A 17076-nucleotide genomic window follows, 5' to 3' on the forward strand; every position below is an offset into this window, starting at 1 on the left:
TTTTGCAGAGTCCAGGGGGCAAGTGGCACCCACCACCTAGACAGCTGCTTAGAAAGGAGCCAGGCAAGAGAAGGGGGAGCCCGAGGCAGGGAGGGAGGGCCAGCCAGGAATTAGAAACTTAGAAGATTAATTAGAAAATTAGAGTTTTCTTTTGTGCCAAAGAACAGTACAAAGGTTTTTTGTGGCAGATGGGTAAGTTTGTCACCAAGCAAGGGGAAGAGACGGGTTAGTGTTCACTTGGCAGAGAGGGGGAAGGGGCAGTTGGGGGGGTCTGCCTATAGGCAGTGAAGATAAATTTGGGAGGAAATTGCTGGTCCCCCCTCTGCTCAGAGGGGAGCATCTTGCTGTCTGGTTGCCATTGAATTGGGTACAGGGCTCAAGAGAAGGCGAGTTCATGTTTTTCAAAACTTGTCTTAGGGCAGTAATTGACATACATCATGATTTTAGGCCCAGCAAGCCCTCAGGAAAGGTTTGTGGTTGAAATTCTAAATGGACTCAGAACATGCATTTAATAGTCCCCCACCAGCATTACCACCCGGTAATGATATGTGAAGTACATTGTGTGCAAGGCCTGCATAGAACAAACCTCTGGGATGTTTTCTTCACGGTCTCCCTCCCCCTCCACCTGCTCTGGAGCCTTCTACAGGCCTGCGGTCACTCCTGTGCTCTTTTTCCCTATCCCCTGTCTTCCCCTGGAGTCTGGGTATCCTGGGGCATCATCTCAACCAAACTCGTGATAAGGGGAGGCTAATTTCCTCTCTCATTTTGTCATGTTGACTAAGAGTTCTGTTGTTATCGGTATAACCAATATTACCAGGACCGTGGGCGAAAGGCGAGTTCAGGCAGCCTTACTCGTTCGGCTCGTACATCACAAGCCAGATGGCCAGGCCTACCTTAACTGCAGGCATAGGGCCAAAGGGAATTAAGTCCTGCAAACAATCTATAGCTGTTAAGTGGAAAATGTCACTATGACCTTTTTCTAGTGCTTTTTAAAAACTCATGCCTTCTTCTTTCTGTGTGTGTGAGTGTGTGTGTTTGATTAGGCAATGGCCACACAGCAAAGTTTTTAAAGTTTAAAAGGTGAAAACTCTCCCCTACTTAACACCATCCTCAAAGGCAACTAACACACCAAAGTCTTGTGTGTCTATCCTGCACACGTGTCGGACAGATCTGCACGCACACACGAAGCAGCCCACGTGATCATGTCTCCTTCCTCAGTACTTGCTGATGATTTTCACCTCCCCCCCGCCCCGCCTGTGGTGCCGTCCACCACATGACTGTCCAGTCACATCCTTTGAATCGCCTTCCATATAAAAATATCTTAGTAAGGATTAGAGGTTTTGCTGGAGAATAAGAGAACAGCTTCATGCGACTGGGGTTTTGAAGCACGTTGGTGTCACACTGCTGTTAATTGAAACCACATCTTGAACGAGGTCCCTTAAGGTCATAAAGCAGGGACTCCAAGAAATGATCTGTCTTCTAAGGCTGTGGCATGTTTTCTCTTGTTCCAGAAACTAGAATGAACCGAAGCATTCCTGTGGAGGTTGATGAATCAGAACCATACCCAAGTCAGTTACTGAAACCAATCCCAGACTATTCCCTGGAAGAGGAATCAGAACCACCTGCTCCAAATCTGACAAACATGGCGCCCAACAGCTTGTCTGCACCCCAAACCCCTCAAAGTTCCTCAGAAGAAGTTTCTCAGGCTCAGCCACCCTTGAAACTTTCCAATCACCTACGGCCTGTGTCGCAGCAGGTCACCTGCCTGCGTGCGAAAATCTTGGAGGAGAGCGAAGACAGCTTCTGGAGGAGACACCCAGACCCGGGCAAAGATTTTCCCTCGGGCTCCCCCGCAGCCAGCGAGCAGGAGCCGGAGTCTGTGGTTGGAGGCCTCCCTCTGGAGCATCAGTTTTCATTTATGGAAAAACGGAATCAAGGGCTAGGATCTCAGCTTTCAGCAGCTTCTCCTGACACTGGCCATGACTCAGACAAATCAGACCAAAGTTTACCTAATGCCTCAGCAGACTCCCCCAGCCGGAGCCAGGAGATGGTGCAGCAGCCCCGGCCCCACAGGAACCGGGCAGCTCCAGATCTGCCTACGATAGACACGGGGTATGATTCCCAGCCCCTGGATGTCCTGGGCCTCAGGCAGCTGGAAAGGCCCCTGCCCCTCACCTCCGTGTGTTACCCCCAGGACCTCCCCAGACCACTCAGCTCCAGAGAGTTCCCTCAGTTTGAACCTCAGAGGATCCCAGCGTGTGCACAGAGGCTGCCTCCCATCCTTCCCCCACACACTCCATGGAACTGTCATTACCACTGTCCTGGAGGTCCCTATCACCAGGTGCCATGTAAGTGAACCTCACCTCCTCTGGACCTTCTGGGCTGGGTAACTAAGCAAGCAAGGGCCTGGCATCAGGGCCTTGCGTCTGAGACCAGCACAGACTGGTCAGAGTGCAGGGAGGGACTCTCCGTGGGTGGTTGGACTTGCCAGGAGCTCAAGAAAAAGGCTGCGTCTTAGCTCAAAGCCTATCCCACTTGAAACCTACTTCTCTATAAAACTTGAAGGAGACAACAGATTCCTTGGTCTCAGTTAGTTTAACTGAAACCTGCCTACAGTCAGGGAGATGACCCAAGTGACTTCTAGAGTAGATTTTTGTTGACTTAATTTTGGGGTACCTGGGCTTTGCCTTCTCTGCATGGTCCTCCCTGTCTTAGATTTGGCAAAGAAAGGAGGCCTTCAGTCAAAAATCCCAGAATGCTCTTCAAACTCTGGATTCAGGCCATGACCTGAAGATGGAGTTGCTCCTGGGACACTGTTACTTAAACCCCTTTGGGGATTTAAGCCACCCCTAAGGACCACAGTCCCCAGAACTGGGCTAACTGCTTCTCGCTGGCAAGTGCCTGCCCTTCTCTTCTGTCTCCGGGATGTTCTTCCCCCTCCTTGCATGTTTAACCCAGCTCTATACCTCCTTTCTTAGCAGCTTTATTGTGATCTGATTTACGTACCGTAAAGTTTGCCTTTTATGCATTTAGGTGTGCAAGTCAATGAATCGTAGTGTTTGCAGACTTATACAACCATCACCATATATACCTCGTAATACTTAGCTCAGGGGTCATTCTGGAAAGCTCCTAGATCAATCCTGCCTTCGGGCTCTCAGTTTCCTTGTGCTCTGCCAGTGGGAACCGCCTAAAGTCAGTACGACATCTACCCACGAACTTGTTTTCCTCTCCCTCCAGCACATCAGCGAAGGTATAATATTTTTATTTTTTTATTTTTTTAGACAGTGCATGTGTACCTGCACATGTGCACAAAGTTGGGGTGGTGCAGAGGGAGAGGGGGAGAGAGAATCTTAAGCGGGATCCTCACCCAGTGTGGAGTCCAATGCAGGGCTCGATCTCATGACTCTGAGATCATGACCTGAGCCAAAGTCTAGAGTCTGGCGCTTAACTGACTGAGCCACCCAGGTACCCCAGGAAAGTTCTATTTTTAACCCATAATTCTCCAGAATTTAGCACAGTGACCAGCGTATCCTAGGCTCTCAGTAAATTATTTCCAAATGAGTGGCCAGGTGAACAATGTGTATCAGTGCAGTAAGCATTTCTGAAAGTGATAAAGTCTTAGATTGAGACAAAAGGTCCATTACAATTCTTGATGTTAAGTCTCCGCCGAGGCCACTGGGAAATAACAAGGCTGTGAGATCTGATATTTTTCTTAGCAAATAAATGCTGTACACGAAGTAGTTCAAATGGTCAAACCAAAGAGTCTGACCAAAGGCCTGATTCCTAGCTTTATTTTATTTTATCTTATTTCATTTTTAGATTTTTATTTATTTGACAGAGACACAGCGAGAGAGGGAACACAAGCCGGGGTGCAGAAGAGGGAGAAGCAGGCCTCCTACAGATCAGGGAGCCTGATGCGGGGCTTGATCCCAGGACCCTGGGATCATGACCTGAGCTGAAGGCAGATGCTTAATGACTGAGCCACCCAGGCGCCCCTGATGCCTAGCTTTAAAATAAATTCTAAAAATAACCAAAAATGTTGTAAGTGATCTCAATTTTTTGTATTTGTACATGTACACCTCCTATAAAGCTGCCTAAAGTGAATGGAGCAACGGAGTAATTCCTAATTAAAAAAAAAAAAAAAAAAAAAAGGAGGGAGAGAAATTTTTGTCCCGCTGTACAAAAACTTGTATTTTGAAGGGAGAAGTAGACATGAGGAGTCCGTGAGCAGATGCCATGCTGACATGAGGTGTTCTGACAGAGCACAAGGGAGCAGAGCCTAAAGGAGGCATTGATCTGGGCCGGTTTCTAGAAGGACCTTCAAGCTAAGCCATAGAGGAACTTAGAAGATGTTGGGAAGCAAAAGGTAGGAACGATTGTGAGGCTAAGAGTGAGGCCAGGAGTTGTGGAAGCAGCAGGGCTCGGGGAGAAAGAGCCTCTGAGGCCCAAAACTGGGACCTTGAGTCTTGGAGGCTGGGAAGTCACTGGCTGGGCTTGTGGACACCACTGCCAGCTCTAAGTGCCCGGTCATAGGATGGGTGTGGCGGGCGGCAGAGTTCCGTAAGTCTGATTCACTGAGGATTGAACCTTGCCAGCGTTGGGGTTGCATTTATTTCTCCATGATCTCCAGGTTAAAAGGGAATAATTCTGTGAGGTTAAAACCATCAACTACTTTTTTTTTTTTTTTTAAGATTTTGTTTATTTATTTGACAGAGAGAGAGATCACAAGTAGGCAGAGAGGCAGGCAGAGAGAACAGGGAAGCAGGCTCCCTGCTGAGCAGAGAGCCCTCCACAGGGCTCTATCCCAGGTCCCTAAGATCATGACCTGAGCCGAAGGCAGGGGCTTTAACCCACTGAGCCACCCAGGAGCCCCCATCAACTACTTTTTTAATGTTCTACTCTCTGCACTGAAAGATAAATTTTCTGATCATAACAGCAATATAAGTTTGCTCACAAAATTGAAATATGCCTAAAAGTCCTATTCATGTTTCTATCTCCTAAATATCATTCCTTTTGAGGGTTTTGACTTATGAAATATGACTATCTATAGCATATATATTTAATGTAAAATTAAAACAATTCCCAGTGACATTCAGTGCACTTCTTCAGAATCATTTAAAAATGCTACATGGTGTTTTCTCAGATGGATCTACCGAATCATTTTTAAGTTCTTCTCTGTTATTGGACAATGTAAAGAGTTTCCAGTTTCTGATCCAAAAAGAAATTGGAGGATAAACATCATGTATATAAGTTTTTATCTGCATTTTTTTTCTTAAATTTTTTTAATCTGCATTTCTGATGAATTCCTTATATTAATGTGTAGAAGTGTGAATACTTTGTAAGGGCTTTGTGATCCTAAGTCCCAGGCAGTTTGCCTTTATTGGTATCAGGAGAAAGCCTCATTGTGATAGACAAAGAAAGCATTAACTCGGTATGATTTGAGGATTCCAGAAAGATCTTCCCACTTGCAAGTATTTTTTTGTGTTGAAGCCTGAAATGACACCACAAGCAGTCCAGTCTCGGAAGCAAGAGCAAAATGCCCCCTCTGGGCAGACTCTTTTAAAATGCAAACACCCCGGACCAGGGACTCTTAGTCTCTAATACCTGCTGATGAAATTCTCTCCTCAGCTGTCTTGCCCTTTCTCCCTCCACTATCTCCTTCCACTGCAGCAGGGAGGAGAAGGCCGCTGTGGGTCCTGGGAAGGAGGAGAGGTCTGGAAAGGCAAAGGAGAGAATTTGGGCAGGAGAAGGGGATAATTCACAGAAGAAACACAAACAATAAGCATTTGAAATCAAGCTTCGTGTTACTAAAGTTAAGAAAAATGTATATATGCAAAATTTTTTAAGCTGCCCTTTTCCTATTTAGGTGTGCGGAAAGAAAAACCCTCAGCTCACATGCATTGTTGTGGGATTATGGAGTTATGGGGAAATGAACACTCCCACCTGCTCTTGGCAGAAGTGGCAATTGGTACAACCTACAACCTTCTGGAAGGCATCTCACTATTTATCAAAATTTTAAATGTGCTTCCTTGGCCCATCAGGCGTACTTGTAGGATCAATCCCATAGAAGCACTAAACAAGCCTATAAAAACATGTGAACAAGGATGTTTAGTAAACCATCATTACAATAAAGTAAGCAGGAAAGCAACTCAGATGCTACTCATAAGGGGACAGATAACTAAGTTGTGGTTTATTTATACAGTGGACTGCTAGCTCACTGTTACACAGAATAAAATATACATTTTGACATAAAAAAGATTAGGTGGGGGGCGCCTGGGTGGCTCAGTGGGTTAAGCCGCTGCCTTCAGCTCAGGTCATGATCTCAGGGTCCTGGGATCGAGCCCTGCATCGGGCTCTCTGCTTAGTGGGGAGCCTGCTTCCCCATCTCTCTCTCTCTGCCTGCCTCTCTGCCTACCTGTGATCTGTCTGTCAAATAAATAAATAAAATCTTTAAAAAAAAAAATTAGGTGGATAAGCAAGGTGCGTTGCTAATTCCATATGTGTTTTAAAAAGCTAAATGTGTTTAAAAACCATACGTTGAAAAGTCTGGAAGGATTGCTTTAACTGTTGCCGATCGAGGCATTGGGGGTGGTGGGGGCAGGGAATTCAGGAGAGACAGAGAGACTTTTCCTTTTACCTTTATATACTTAATTTTTTTACAGCAAACAGGTATTATTTTTATATTTAAAAATAAGTAAATGTCGAAGAGAAAAGAACATGGGGGAATGAGAGCATAGGGCAGCCTCATTCCCCGTGCCTCTCTTTACCCTGGCCCTGGCTCCCAAAAGCATCCATCACTGGTTGTGTCAGGGTTGGGCTGGCTTTGTCCGGGAAGCCCAGGGCTGAAGGGTTTCAAGCTGGGAAGCTTGATGAGGCCTCTGGCTCCAACGGCTCCCAGGAAGGTCACCCTGAAGATTAAATGAGATAATATACGGAGGGCGCTGGGAATGGAAGCCCTCCCCAACAAGCAGTTCTTAGTTATTATTGTTATTCCTTACATGGATCCTGTAGCGCGCCCCTCCCTCCCTCCGGCTGGCACAGATTTTAAGCATTCAGAGCAGGTGTACGAATGCTTAGTTTCCTGTCAGGACTATAACTGCACTTAATTGCCAACAAAACCACTTCAAAAGAGCTGTTCACCTAAGGGATGCTTGGAAACCATGGCTACGTGGTTCTCCTTGGCTTTCCGAGAGCGTTACTTCCTCATCTGTTAATGAAAATATAAATAAATAATGATCGCCATGCAAATGGCATACCTTCGTCTTTGCAAGTTAAAGGAGAAATAGTTACTGGTCACCCCTTCTATGTTAAAAAAAAAAAAAAAAAAAATTCAAAGCTAGCGAAAATGAGTAGAGAGTAAGTAGAAGTTGAATAAGCCGGTGTTTTCTCCCCTACCCCCGACCAGTTCCCCAGAGAAGCTGGCCCCGTACTGTCCCAGGATCCTTCCACTGAAGGTCACCAGAACGGCTGGTTGTAGTTGGCTGTGCAATCAAATAAAACCCATGATGCAAATCACTTGGGGGAAAAAAAAAAAAAGAATATAATGAAATCTAAAGAGCCTTTGTTTTACTATCAAAATGTTTGCTTTCTCTACCAAGAAGACTGAATAACATACACTTGTGGGCATATGCCTACTGTTGCTCGAAGGAACCCGAAAAGAAAGTGATCATTTGTATGCTGGAGTGCCTGCACAGTTAAAAGTCGGGGGAAAAAAATAACCCAGATGGAAAAAATGATAAAGGAAGGAGCTGCCTTTCAGGAACCCCAGCTGCTTACGGCTGTTCCGGTAACAGTTTATGTTGGCCATTTTGTTTCCTGGCCAAGCTGATTGCGTTACATCATCATGCTTTTTGACAACTTGAAAATCAGATTTTATTTTCTGTCTCGTACTCTTGTAATACCATGCTTAATAAGGAAGAAAAATGTTGAATGTTTTGACTGATAAGTGGAAAACCTCGTTTAGGATTTGGTTTACAGATTCCAAGTGGTAAAAGGCCAGTAACATGAAGACCGTCTATACCCAGGCCAAGAGGATCCTAAGGTTGATAAATAACACACAGTTCTGGGCACCCATTTACGAGTGTGCAAGATTTGTATCTTTGTTCTGTGATTAACCCTGCCTCAGAATTGAGGAGTTCCAGTGCTTACAAATCACTCGCCTGAACCACCATCCACTGCCTTCTGTCCTCCAACCTCTGCCGAATAAATTATCTTGATGGAATTTTAGGCACCGAGGACAAGTCAGTAAGGGAGATACTTTTGGGCAGTAATTCTTAAGTCTACTAAGTAGGTGGCTGCTGACTTCCACGCCTCCCCTTCTCACATACTAACGAGTGTGGGTTTCTGTTTCAAAACAGACACCCACAGACAAAACAGATTTTTCTCTATTTTGAGCCACTCAGAGAAACTATATCCTATTTATCTGTGTTCACTGCGTGGCTATGGCTAGCAATAGAGGTTCAACAGATACTTGTTGAATGAATAAAAAGAAGTTCTTTCTGTTCCCTGCCTCCTGGGGAAAGCAGTTATCCCTAATCGTGAGTACGGCCTTTGTGACAGCAAGCCTTGGAAAGGCCATCTTGAGTGGTCTTGTGCAAGACGGCAGGAGAGGAAAGGAGGGAGCTTGAAGGGACCTGGCAACAGAACTTGTCCATTCATTAATCAATTTATTCAACAAATGTTTCCCCAGTCCTGTGCTAGGCACCAGGTGTACAGCTATAAAACACACGTGGTCTTGTCTTCATGGAGTTCGCCGGCTCCTAAGCAGCCAGCTAGGAGGAGAAATCAGCAAACGAAACATACAAGTTCTAAGGGCCCTACAGGAAGAAACTGGGTGTCGGACATTAGTAGGATGGTAAGAGGAGACCTCCTTAAGAGGACACATTTGAGCTGAAATCTGAAGGAGAAGGAAGCAAGGAGCTTGGTATAGGGAAGGCACCAAAGGCACCCAAAGCGAGCCAGCAGGGCTGGAGCGAGGTGAGCTACGCCACAAGGTGAAGGATGCAAGGAGCAGGGTCGGGAACTGGATTTTATCGTAAGTTGAACTTCTTTAGGAAAACAGAAAATTGACCTCTCTAATCCCAAATAAGGAACTTAGTACAGTATCTGGCATGGGGCGAGGGTTGAATAAATGTTAGCCACAATTCTCTATCGAGGAGCCCAACTAAAGGAAAAAAGTTCGGTCAACATCGTGGAACAGAATGATTAAAACGTGAGCAATGAAAAGATACTCCTTTACCTGATAAACGTTCTTACTGAGCCAGTTTTCCACACAACCAAATTTCACTCACAAAAGGGAAAGCTTATTTTTGATTGATCCTCTGGAGTTCGATACCTTTTTGTTTTAGCCAATGAAAGCATGGCACTGAGGACTCCATTGTCAATTTTTTAAAAATTGGGAAGGTGGATCCTTTTCATCTGTTCACGTAAACCACTGTAAGTTTTTACCGCAGGTGACCGTTTCAGAAATGAAAGTTACAGCTAATCAAACCTTAGCCCACATGCCTTAGTGATTTTAATGACACGATTTGTTGCTATGAGACAAAAACATGTTGTGCGGGGAAATAATCTGTTAGAAATCATATGACCTCGACTCAAAGGCTTTTGATTAAGAGCACTAACATCCGCTCTCTGGAAAAGAAACAAACCCTATCATTAGAGCCTGGTAGCCCTTTTAAAGCAAGTAAAACCTTATTAGCCACTTAATAATGGATCAGGGAAGCAAAAATGGCTGCAAACATGAACAACTTTCAAGGCCTCCAGCAAAGTTTCCTCTCTTTTACCTCGTCTTTCTCCTTCCTACTTGTGGAGGGAGACAAGACTCAAGTGGGCTGCAGCTAAGTGGCCAGTCTCGTGGCTTCCCTTTCTCTGTGTGCAGGAGGTTGGCTTTGAAAGCATGCAATCTCCATTCGTTCGCGTGTTAACTAAGTATCCCTGTGTGCAACATGGCAACCAACGGATGCAGTCCCTGCTTTCACAGACATTAGATGCCGGTAGGGAAGGCAGACGAAAAGTTGACAAGTAAGAGTCATGCTTACTCAAACACATGATAAGCCCGAACAACAAGAAGCTGGTCTGTGTGAGTGTGAGAGCACACTAGGCAGAGAGGATGGCCATCTCATGGTCCTGGAGGTAGAGACAAGCTTGGGGTGTTCAAGAAGAAAGATGACCAAGGTAGCTGGGGCTTGGTGAGCTTGGGAGAGCATATGAGGGGCTAAGGTCAAGGGCAGGGATGCAGTCATGCAGGGAGGATTTTAAGTGCAAGGGGAGGGCTCCGGAGGGGTGTAGCTGTAGCTGGTTTTATAAATGGTCCACTCACACAAGACTCATCTGAAAGCAGGGCTGGCCCCTGCCTGGGGACCTAATGGCCGTGACACTTCTCCCCCTTTCTAGGGAAAAAGAACAGCAGTGGCAACTGCTTTGTTGCCCTGAATTTCCACCTGGCCATTGGACTCCTTGGAATATGTTTGACCTGCCCCAGAATGGCTGTAAGAGCCAAGTCTTTGGGGTATATCTTATGCAGTCCCGTGTCCCCACTCGTAGGCATGCTCTCCAAGTCCTGGTCTCCTTTATTAGTCAGGGAGCCAAGATAGATCCAGAAACATCTCTCCATCCTGCCTCCCCTTCCTTAAGCACCCCCCCACACACACACACAACATCAAAACCAGCCCTAAGCAATTTCAGGAAGGCATCAGGGGCTGGGCCAGGAGACAGCCTGTGTTGGAGAGGGGACAGGAAGGACCTGGCTGGTGTCCTGTGTCAAAGCAGACAATAGATTGAACCCAGGGAACCTGACCATGCTTGAGAGACTGGCTTGGCCACATTTCAGGGTCACCCAGCCAAGTTGCCTGAGTCAGACAGTGGAGACCTGGAGACAGTGAACATGCACATTATTTGTTTTTTGTCTATACTTGAGGCTATCGTTCCCCTGAACATTCCCTTGAAAATGTCCATGGCTGCTGACTGCCAAACCAAGAACAGAATTCCCAGCCACATTCTCACCAGCCCCCCACCGCCCTGCGTTCTGGTTCTGACCCACCTTGTCTGTGGCTTGCTTGCTTACTTGCTAGTTTTATTTCGCTTTACCTTCCTGCATGTATCCTACCTTCACAGCAAGCAAACAGCATTATTATTATCATCAGAAAAAGAATAAAGGCCAATCAGTGTTTTGAAAAACAAGGTTCCTTCTTCTTGTGACCAGCTCTGCCTCCTGGATTATCCTTCTTGGGCAGAGGCGGTGGTGCGTGGATCACAAGGAGGTACTCGTGGTCTGTGCTGCACGGTTATCCACTTGGTTCTCTCCAACCCCTCCATAGGCTAGACCCATCCCTAAGGCGCATCCCCACACTCACTGCTTAGATGTCCTTCTCTAGCCCCTTGGGGCCTGGGCAGGTCCCTGGGGGGCTTCCTCTCTCAACCTGCCTGGTTTCCCACCTCCCTCCTCTGCCCTTCAATTCTTATCTTCCACCTGCTCAGGCAGGCTGCCGCTCTTCCCTGGGGACCCTTCTGCTTCCTGGCCTGGCTGGGACCCACTTTCTCTTAGATGACACATGTACACAAGTCGCCACCCATCCTCGCTCTGCTCTCGGGCTGGCCCTTTCCTAAGTGCTGCGGCCCCTAGTGCATGTAGGCTTTAACAAGAACAAAAACCGAGAAAGTTGGGAGATGTTGCCAACCGGTTATCTGCTTCCCAGAGGTACGAGCCTAGTTTTCCTCATTCATTTACTTCTTCCTAAGGGAATGGTATATGTGTGTGAGAGCACGTGTGTGTGTGTGTGTGTGTGTGTGGTGTCCCCTTGGGGGAAGGAAAAAAGAGAGTATCAATTCTGTATCTATCATGGAGATAATTTCTCCTAGCCTTGGGTTCTAGAAACTTGGAAAATTATGGTCGGAATGCTGGTGTGAGAGTTTCTCGTGGTTGGATTATCCTAAGTATCTTATTAAAATAGAGGCCTGTGTGGAGCTTTGCGCTTTCCAATTAGAACACCGAACTCGTGATTTCACAGATGTTTTTATTTAGGGAAAAAAAAATGACTCAATTTCATGAAAACAATCAAGTAAATAACAGTACAGAAATATGGCAAGCATTACGGAAGTGGTAACTGATATCTGGAACCCACGATATGGAGAAAAAAAATGGCCCTGAGCTTCTGCTTTCCTACAAAGGTGCTCGAGTCATTCTGCCCTGTTCACTTTGCTGTCTTCCCCTACAGGTGGCCACGACCACCCCCAAGCAGCCTACCACCAAGTGGTCCAGCCCATCCCTGGAGCCAGTGTGAGGGGCCCACGGCCTGTGCAGAAGGTCGTCCTGAATTACCCCAGCCCCTGGGACCAAGACCAGAGGCCCGCACAAAGAGACCACTCCTCCCTGGGGCTCCCAAGGTATCACTATGACAGGGCCAACTTTCAGACATTTTTTAGTGATGATTTAGAACGATACCAATGGGACCAAGATGTATCAAAACTCTCTGTTGTTGTGCCACCCAGGCTAGTGACAGAGGTCCACAGAAGAACAGACTCTTTGAGTCAGGAGGAAATGGCGGCTGGTGGTCAGGAATCTCTCCACCAGACACATTCAAGCCACTGGTGACTTGTCAAAATTCTCTTGAAGGAAAGGCCCTTAAGATGCCAAGTGACACTCCCCCCTCCTTTTACTCTCAAGTCACGTGGTCTTTTAGCTCAGAAATAGATTTTTATTTTTACTGGGACTGACTTCCGCCATTAGGAAATTCTTGCTTATATCCCTAGTTTCCACGCCTGTTTAAATCCATGTCTTACTTTGAAATTTTAAATTCCGTTAACTCTCAGTAGCAGTTTTAAAAAGCCCGTTGTTTTCTTTTGTAATACAAGCACCCACACATACGGAGCGCCATTATTAGGTCTTTCCGATACTTCTTTCAGAAAACCATTTCTGGTTTTGCTTGACCAGACCAGCTGTCTAACCTTCAGTCATGTCTCCCCCTCATTGTTCTCCTTTGACTTTTCTTCACATTTTCCTCTTCTCTTAATTTACGGATCTAAAATACAGAGGAAGAACTCCTAGAAATGGAACTTATTAACTTAAGAAAAAAATTGAAGAGTAGATGAAAGGTTTGTTCCTGCTCAAGCAGAATTTTTATATACCACTCAAAGTAAAATTATATTCTGTTTTGAGAGACTAGAATGAGATACAAAGAGAGATACAAAGATCCTTTTAAAGCAGATTTTTCAGAAATGCGGAAGTGGGTAATTAGCTCAGAAAGTTTATTAAAAGAAGAAAAGCCCATTCTATTTACAATGGCAGATAAGGCACATGCCTGCTTTCCCCTCTCCTAAAAAGCCCAAACATTCTCAGATTTTCTTTCTTGACAGAGCTCTTATTTTTTAAGAATAAAATTATGCAGAATTTGGGGTACCTGGCTGGTTCCATCGGAGAATCATGTGACTCTTGATTTTAGGGTTGTGACTTCAAGCCCCAAGTTGGGTGTAGAGTTTACTGAAATATAAATAAACTTTTAAAAAAATGGCACAGAGTTTAAATAACGAAATCAAGACAATGTGATTTTACAACCAGAAAAGTACTCTTGCATAAGAAATATCCACAAGTCCAAGAAAACAAACACAACTTAAGCATCCTTATGAAACATGTCCACTGGCATTGGATAGGGGAGGCAATAGTAAGTTTTTAAATAAACATTTATTTCAAAATATTTTTAGATTTACAGAAGAATTGAGAAGTTAGTACAGAGGAATTGCTTTTGTAACATCCATTTAAGCCTGCTGTGGTCTCCTTGGATTTATTTTATCATTTTAGGATAATGAAAAATAAGTTTGGATAAAGAAACTAGTCCTCAGTGATAAATTTGAAAGTAAACCTTGACATAGAAACTTTACTCTGTCATTAATATCCATGATATTGTTTTTCCAGGGAGGTCTCTTAACATTACCAAAGCTTTAACATTTTTTTTTAATCTAATGAGCAATTGCTTCTATTACAACCAAGTAACTTTCAGTATAAAGGAATTTAATGCAAAAAAGATGTGGACCTGGGTCCCCATTAGATGAGGGCATATTTTATAAGGATTTTTTTTCTATGTATTAGTAAAAATCTAAAATAAAAATAATTTCCTCAAACATTCACACTTCAGAAATATAGTACACTTGAGATTCTGTGTAATTTTATTTTAAGTCCCGTTGCATAAGACTTTCAAAATTTTTTATTACTCTTTTGGGTAAAAATGTAAGTGTATGCAATAATCTATAAAAACTGGGCAGATACACAACAATTTTGAAATCAAAGCAGTTTTTAAAATTTAGAATAGAAAACCATCTCAAACCTACAACAAATAACAAACATCCATGTTCCCACTCCCTAGATTTTTTTTTTTTAAATGTTAACAAAGAGCCACACATCCTTCAGAGTTTTTTTGGTTTTTTGTTTTGTTTTGTTTTTTCAAGGAAATAAAACGTTACAGACACAGTTTTAGTCCCCCTGTCAGGAACCCAGAAACAACTCTAGTTATTTGTAGCAGAAGGGATTTAACACAGTAGGGTGAGTGCTTCTAGAATTGTTGGCCATTGGAGGAGCAAGTTTTAGGCCAGCATTCCAAGAAAGATCCCAAGTAGCACCACAGAATAGGATGCCAAAGAAGCTGCTTTCTCTGTCTCAGGGAGAGAGGCAGAAGATGAGAAAGTCACCAGAGAACTCTCCATTGGAGGCCACGCTGTCATAGTACAATCCAGAATCAGGAAGCCACAGCCACTGCAACGACTAGATCCATTCTGTTCCTGTTAGATCTGTACTGACCCAAAATGGCTGCCTAGGCCCTTAACTTGACAAGGGAGGCTGGTAATAGGACATGGGGATACCTCCTGACGAGCTCGGCACCTCACAGCAGCACTTTGCACAGAATCCTTCGGCTTTCCAAATCTCCCACAAGTGTACCTGTCAACCAAAAAAATAATAAAGATGCCATATAACGATGTGGTAGAAACTTCTCTAAGGGGTCTTCAAAATCAGATTTCTCATCTATATATTAGCAACAACATAAAAACTTGAAGCTTACAAGGCCTTTCCTACCTTCTGATACACAATTAAATGTTACCTGTCATGAGTTAAAAGTCCTGTCTTTTTATCTGAATGCCTGTAACACCAACCTTGTATATCACCCATTATACTACTTTCTTTTACTGGTGACCATGTCTGCCTTGTACATACCACTTATCTTCCCAATTAGACAGTCTTTAAATGGAGAAATCGAATTAAGTTCCCTCTTTTGAACCCTCACACGGGTCCTTCCACTCGGCTGCCCGCCAATCACTTATTGACTCAAATTCAATGAAGCAACCCTCGCTTAGGAAAGAAACAGAGGCAGAGGGGAAGAGCTAGCTCACTGGCTTCTCTAAGACTTTCTGTCCCTCTGGATTGGCCATTGTAAAACGAAAATTTTACTATAAACGTGTTCTTTTCCAGGGACCAACTATATAACCAGCCACCTCATCGAGCTGGAGTTCCTGAGGAGTCCTTGGAGTGTCCTGCAGAACTGAGACCACTGGGTCCCCAGGCTCCGTCCCCAGCTGCTGTCCCTAGACCCCTTAGTAACCCTCCAGCCAGAGGAACTCTGAAAACAAGCAATTTGCCAGAAGAGTTACGTAAGTTGTTTGCAGTGTTATTTTTTCTTCTTTTTGCCAGGTCTTATACTTTCAGAATACTTGAGGATTTTTCACCCATAATCTTGGGTATTTCTCATATACACAGTGAAATAAATTTTACTTCTTTACTCTTGGCTAAAAAGAGTAACCCGCATTTTGTAGCAATGTTTTTAGTGACCCTGAGACCACCAGCAATACTCACAAAATGCTTACCGCGAGACTTTCTTAAACATATACTCCAAAGACAAGTAACCCGAACGCTTCTCTCTTCTAAATGATGCCCTTGAGTGGACTTGCCCCTGGGTAAATTGATTGGATGTCCATGTGGTATTGGCCAGGGACCTAGTGTTTCGCCATAAATTAGCAGCAGCCATCAAGAACGAGGTCATTTCCTGTAGGAATGAGCAATCTTGTTTGGAAAAAGCGGTCTCACATTCTCCATACTGCTTTACAACCAAATGCAAACTAAGCCTTTTATTTAAAGAAACATTCGACTAAGTGTCAGGTGATGATTCTTTTTCCATATTTTGCAGCCAGAACCAGAAATGTTGAACTATCACCAAAATGTTCTCATATTAAGGTCAGTCAAGACAGTAAGTTCCAGGAATCTTAGGAAAACAGCCACTACTTGTGAAATTGTTATATTCTGTTGTGCTTGCTAGAGAAGCTCAGGTAATTCTGAGAAGCCCTTTGCAAATCTGGGTGCCTCTTTGAAACAAACCTGGAAATCAAGCCTTTTGCATTTGATAACTCCCATCTGGGGAATCTGTGCTCTAGTCATTTAGGACTCCTAAAGATTTCTGTGGCAAGGATCCACTGTTCTTTATCATTCAAAAAATTTATTTAATCTTCTTAAAGATCTCACACATTTTATTATATTTTATTTTATTTTTAAAAAATATTTATTTATCTGACAGAGATCACAAGTAGGCAGAGAGGCAGGCAGAGAGAGAGAGGGAAGCAGGCTCTCCGCTCCCGATGTGGGGCTCAATCCCAGGACCCTGAGACCATGACCCAAGCCGAAGGCAGAGGCTTTAACCCACTGGGCCATCCAGGCATCCCAAGATCTCACACATTTTAATTCTGAGTATTTCTGGAGAATGAATTCTGCATCGGTCAGCACCCTGATGTCAGTCTGTAGATCATTATTTATCTTACTCTAGTCTGTAAAGGAGTCCCAAAATTCTTATGTAGGAGTTGGTTGAATATTGGGTGTTAAGGATAGGTTGAGTGCTATCAACAGGACTGCTTAAATGAGTCAATGTAACCGCCGTCCACACTTCTGTTTGAGAGATCCGTTCCAAAGCACCAGAGCCCAAGCACAGATGAATACATACACATTTACATTTTCTCTCTAGCCTTCCTTTCTTCTCCACGCTCTGCCCCAGGGACTTTCTGAGATCGAGCCTGTCCATTGCAGACTAAAAGCCAACACTCCGAGATTAT

At 44.4% G+C, this 17076-nt stretch overlaps 1 protein-coding gene and 1 long non-coding RNA gene across 5 annotated transcripts in view; one reads left to right on the plus strand and one right to left on the minus strand.

Moving 5' to 3' along the window:
- Positions 1–17076, plus strand: part of TRAF3IP2 (TRAF3 interacting protein 2) — a 47663-nt gene that overhangs the window by 18799 nt on the left and 11788 nt on the right. For all 4 annotated transcript variants that reach the window (XM_059176835.1, XM_059176834.1, XM_059176837.1 and 1 more), the window contains 3 exons: positions 1512–2348; positions 12213–12381; positions 15452–15630. In XM_059176835.1, the coding sequence (XP_059032818.1) occupies positions 1520–2348; positions 12213–12381; positions 15452–15630 (1177 nt within the window). In that variant the 5' untranslated portion in view covers positions 1512–1519. The remainder of the gene's footprint in view (positions 1–1511; positions 2349–12212; positions 12382–15451; positions 15631–17076) is intronic.
- The window catches only part of LOC131833501 (uncharacterized), a 46301-nt gene continuing 41605 nt past the window's right edge, over positions 12381–17076 (minus strand). Inside the window, exons 3-4 of the long non-coding RNA XR_009354496.1 lie at positions 15844–16022; positions 12381–14923 (exon numbers count right to left, since the gene is read on the minus strand). This is a non-coding gene — a long non-coding RNA (uncharacterized LOC131833501). The remainder of the gene's footprint in view (positions 14924–15843; positions 16023–17076) is intronic.

The sequence above is a fragment of the Mustela lutreola genome, chromosome 6 (genome assembly GCF_030435805.1).
Source record: "Mustela lutreola isolate mMusLut2 chromosome 6, mMusLut2.pri, whole genome shotgun sequence".
Lineage (NCBI taxonomy): Eukaryota > Metazoa > Chordata > Mammalia > Carnivora > Mustelidae > Mustela > Mustela lutreola.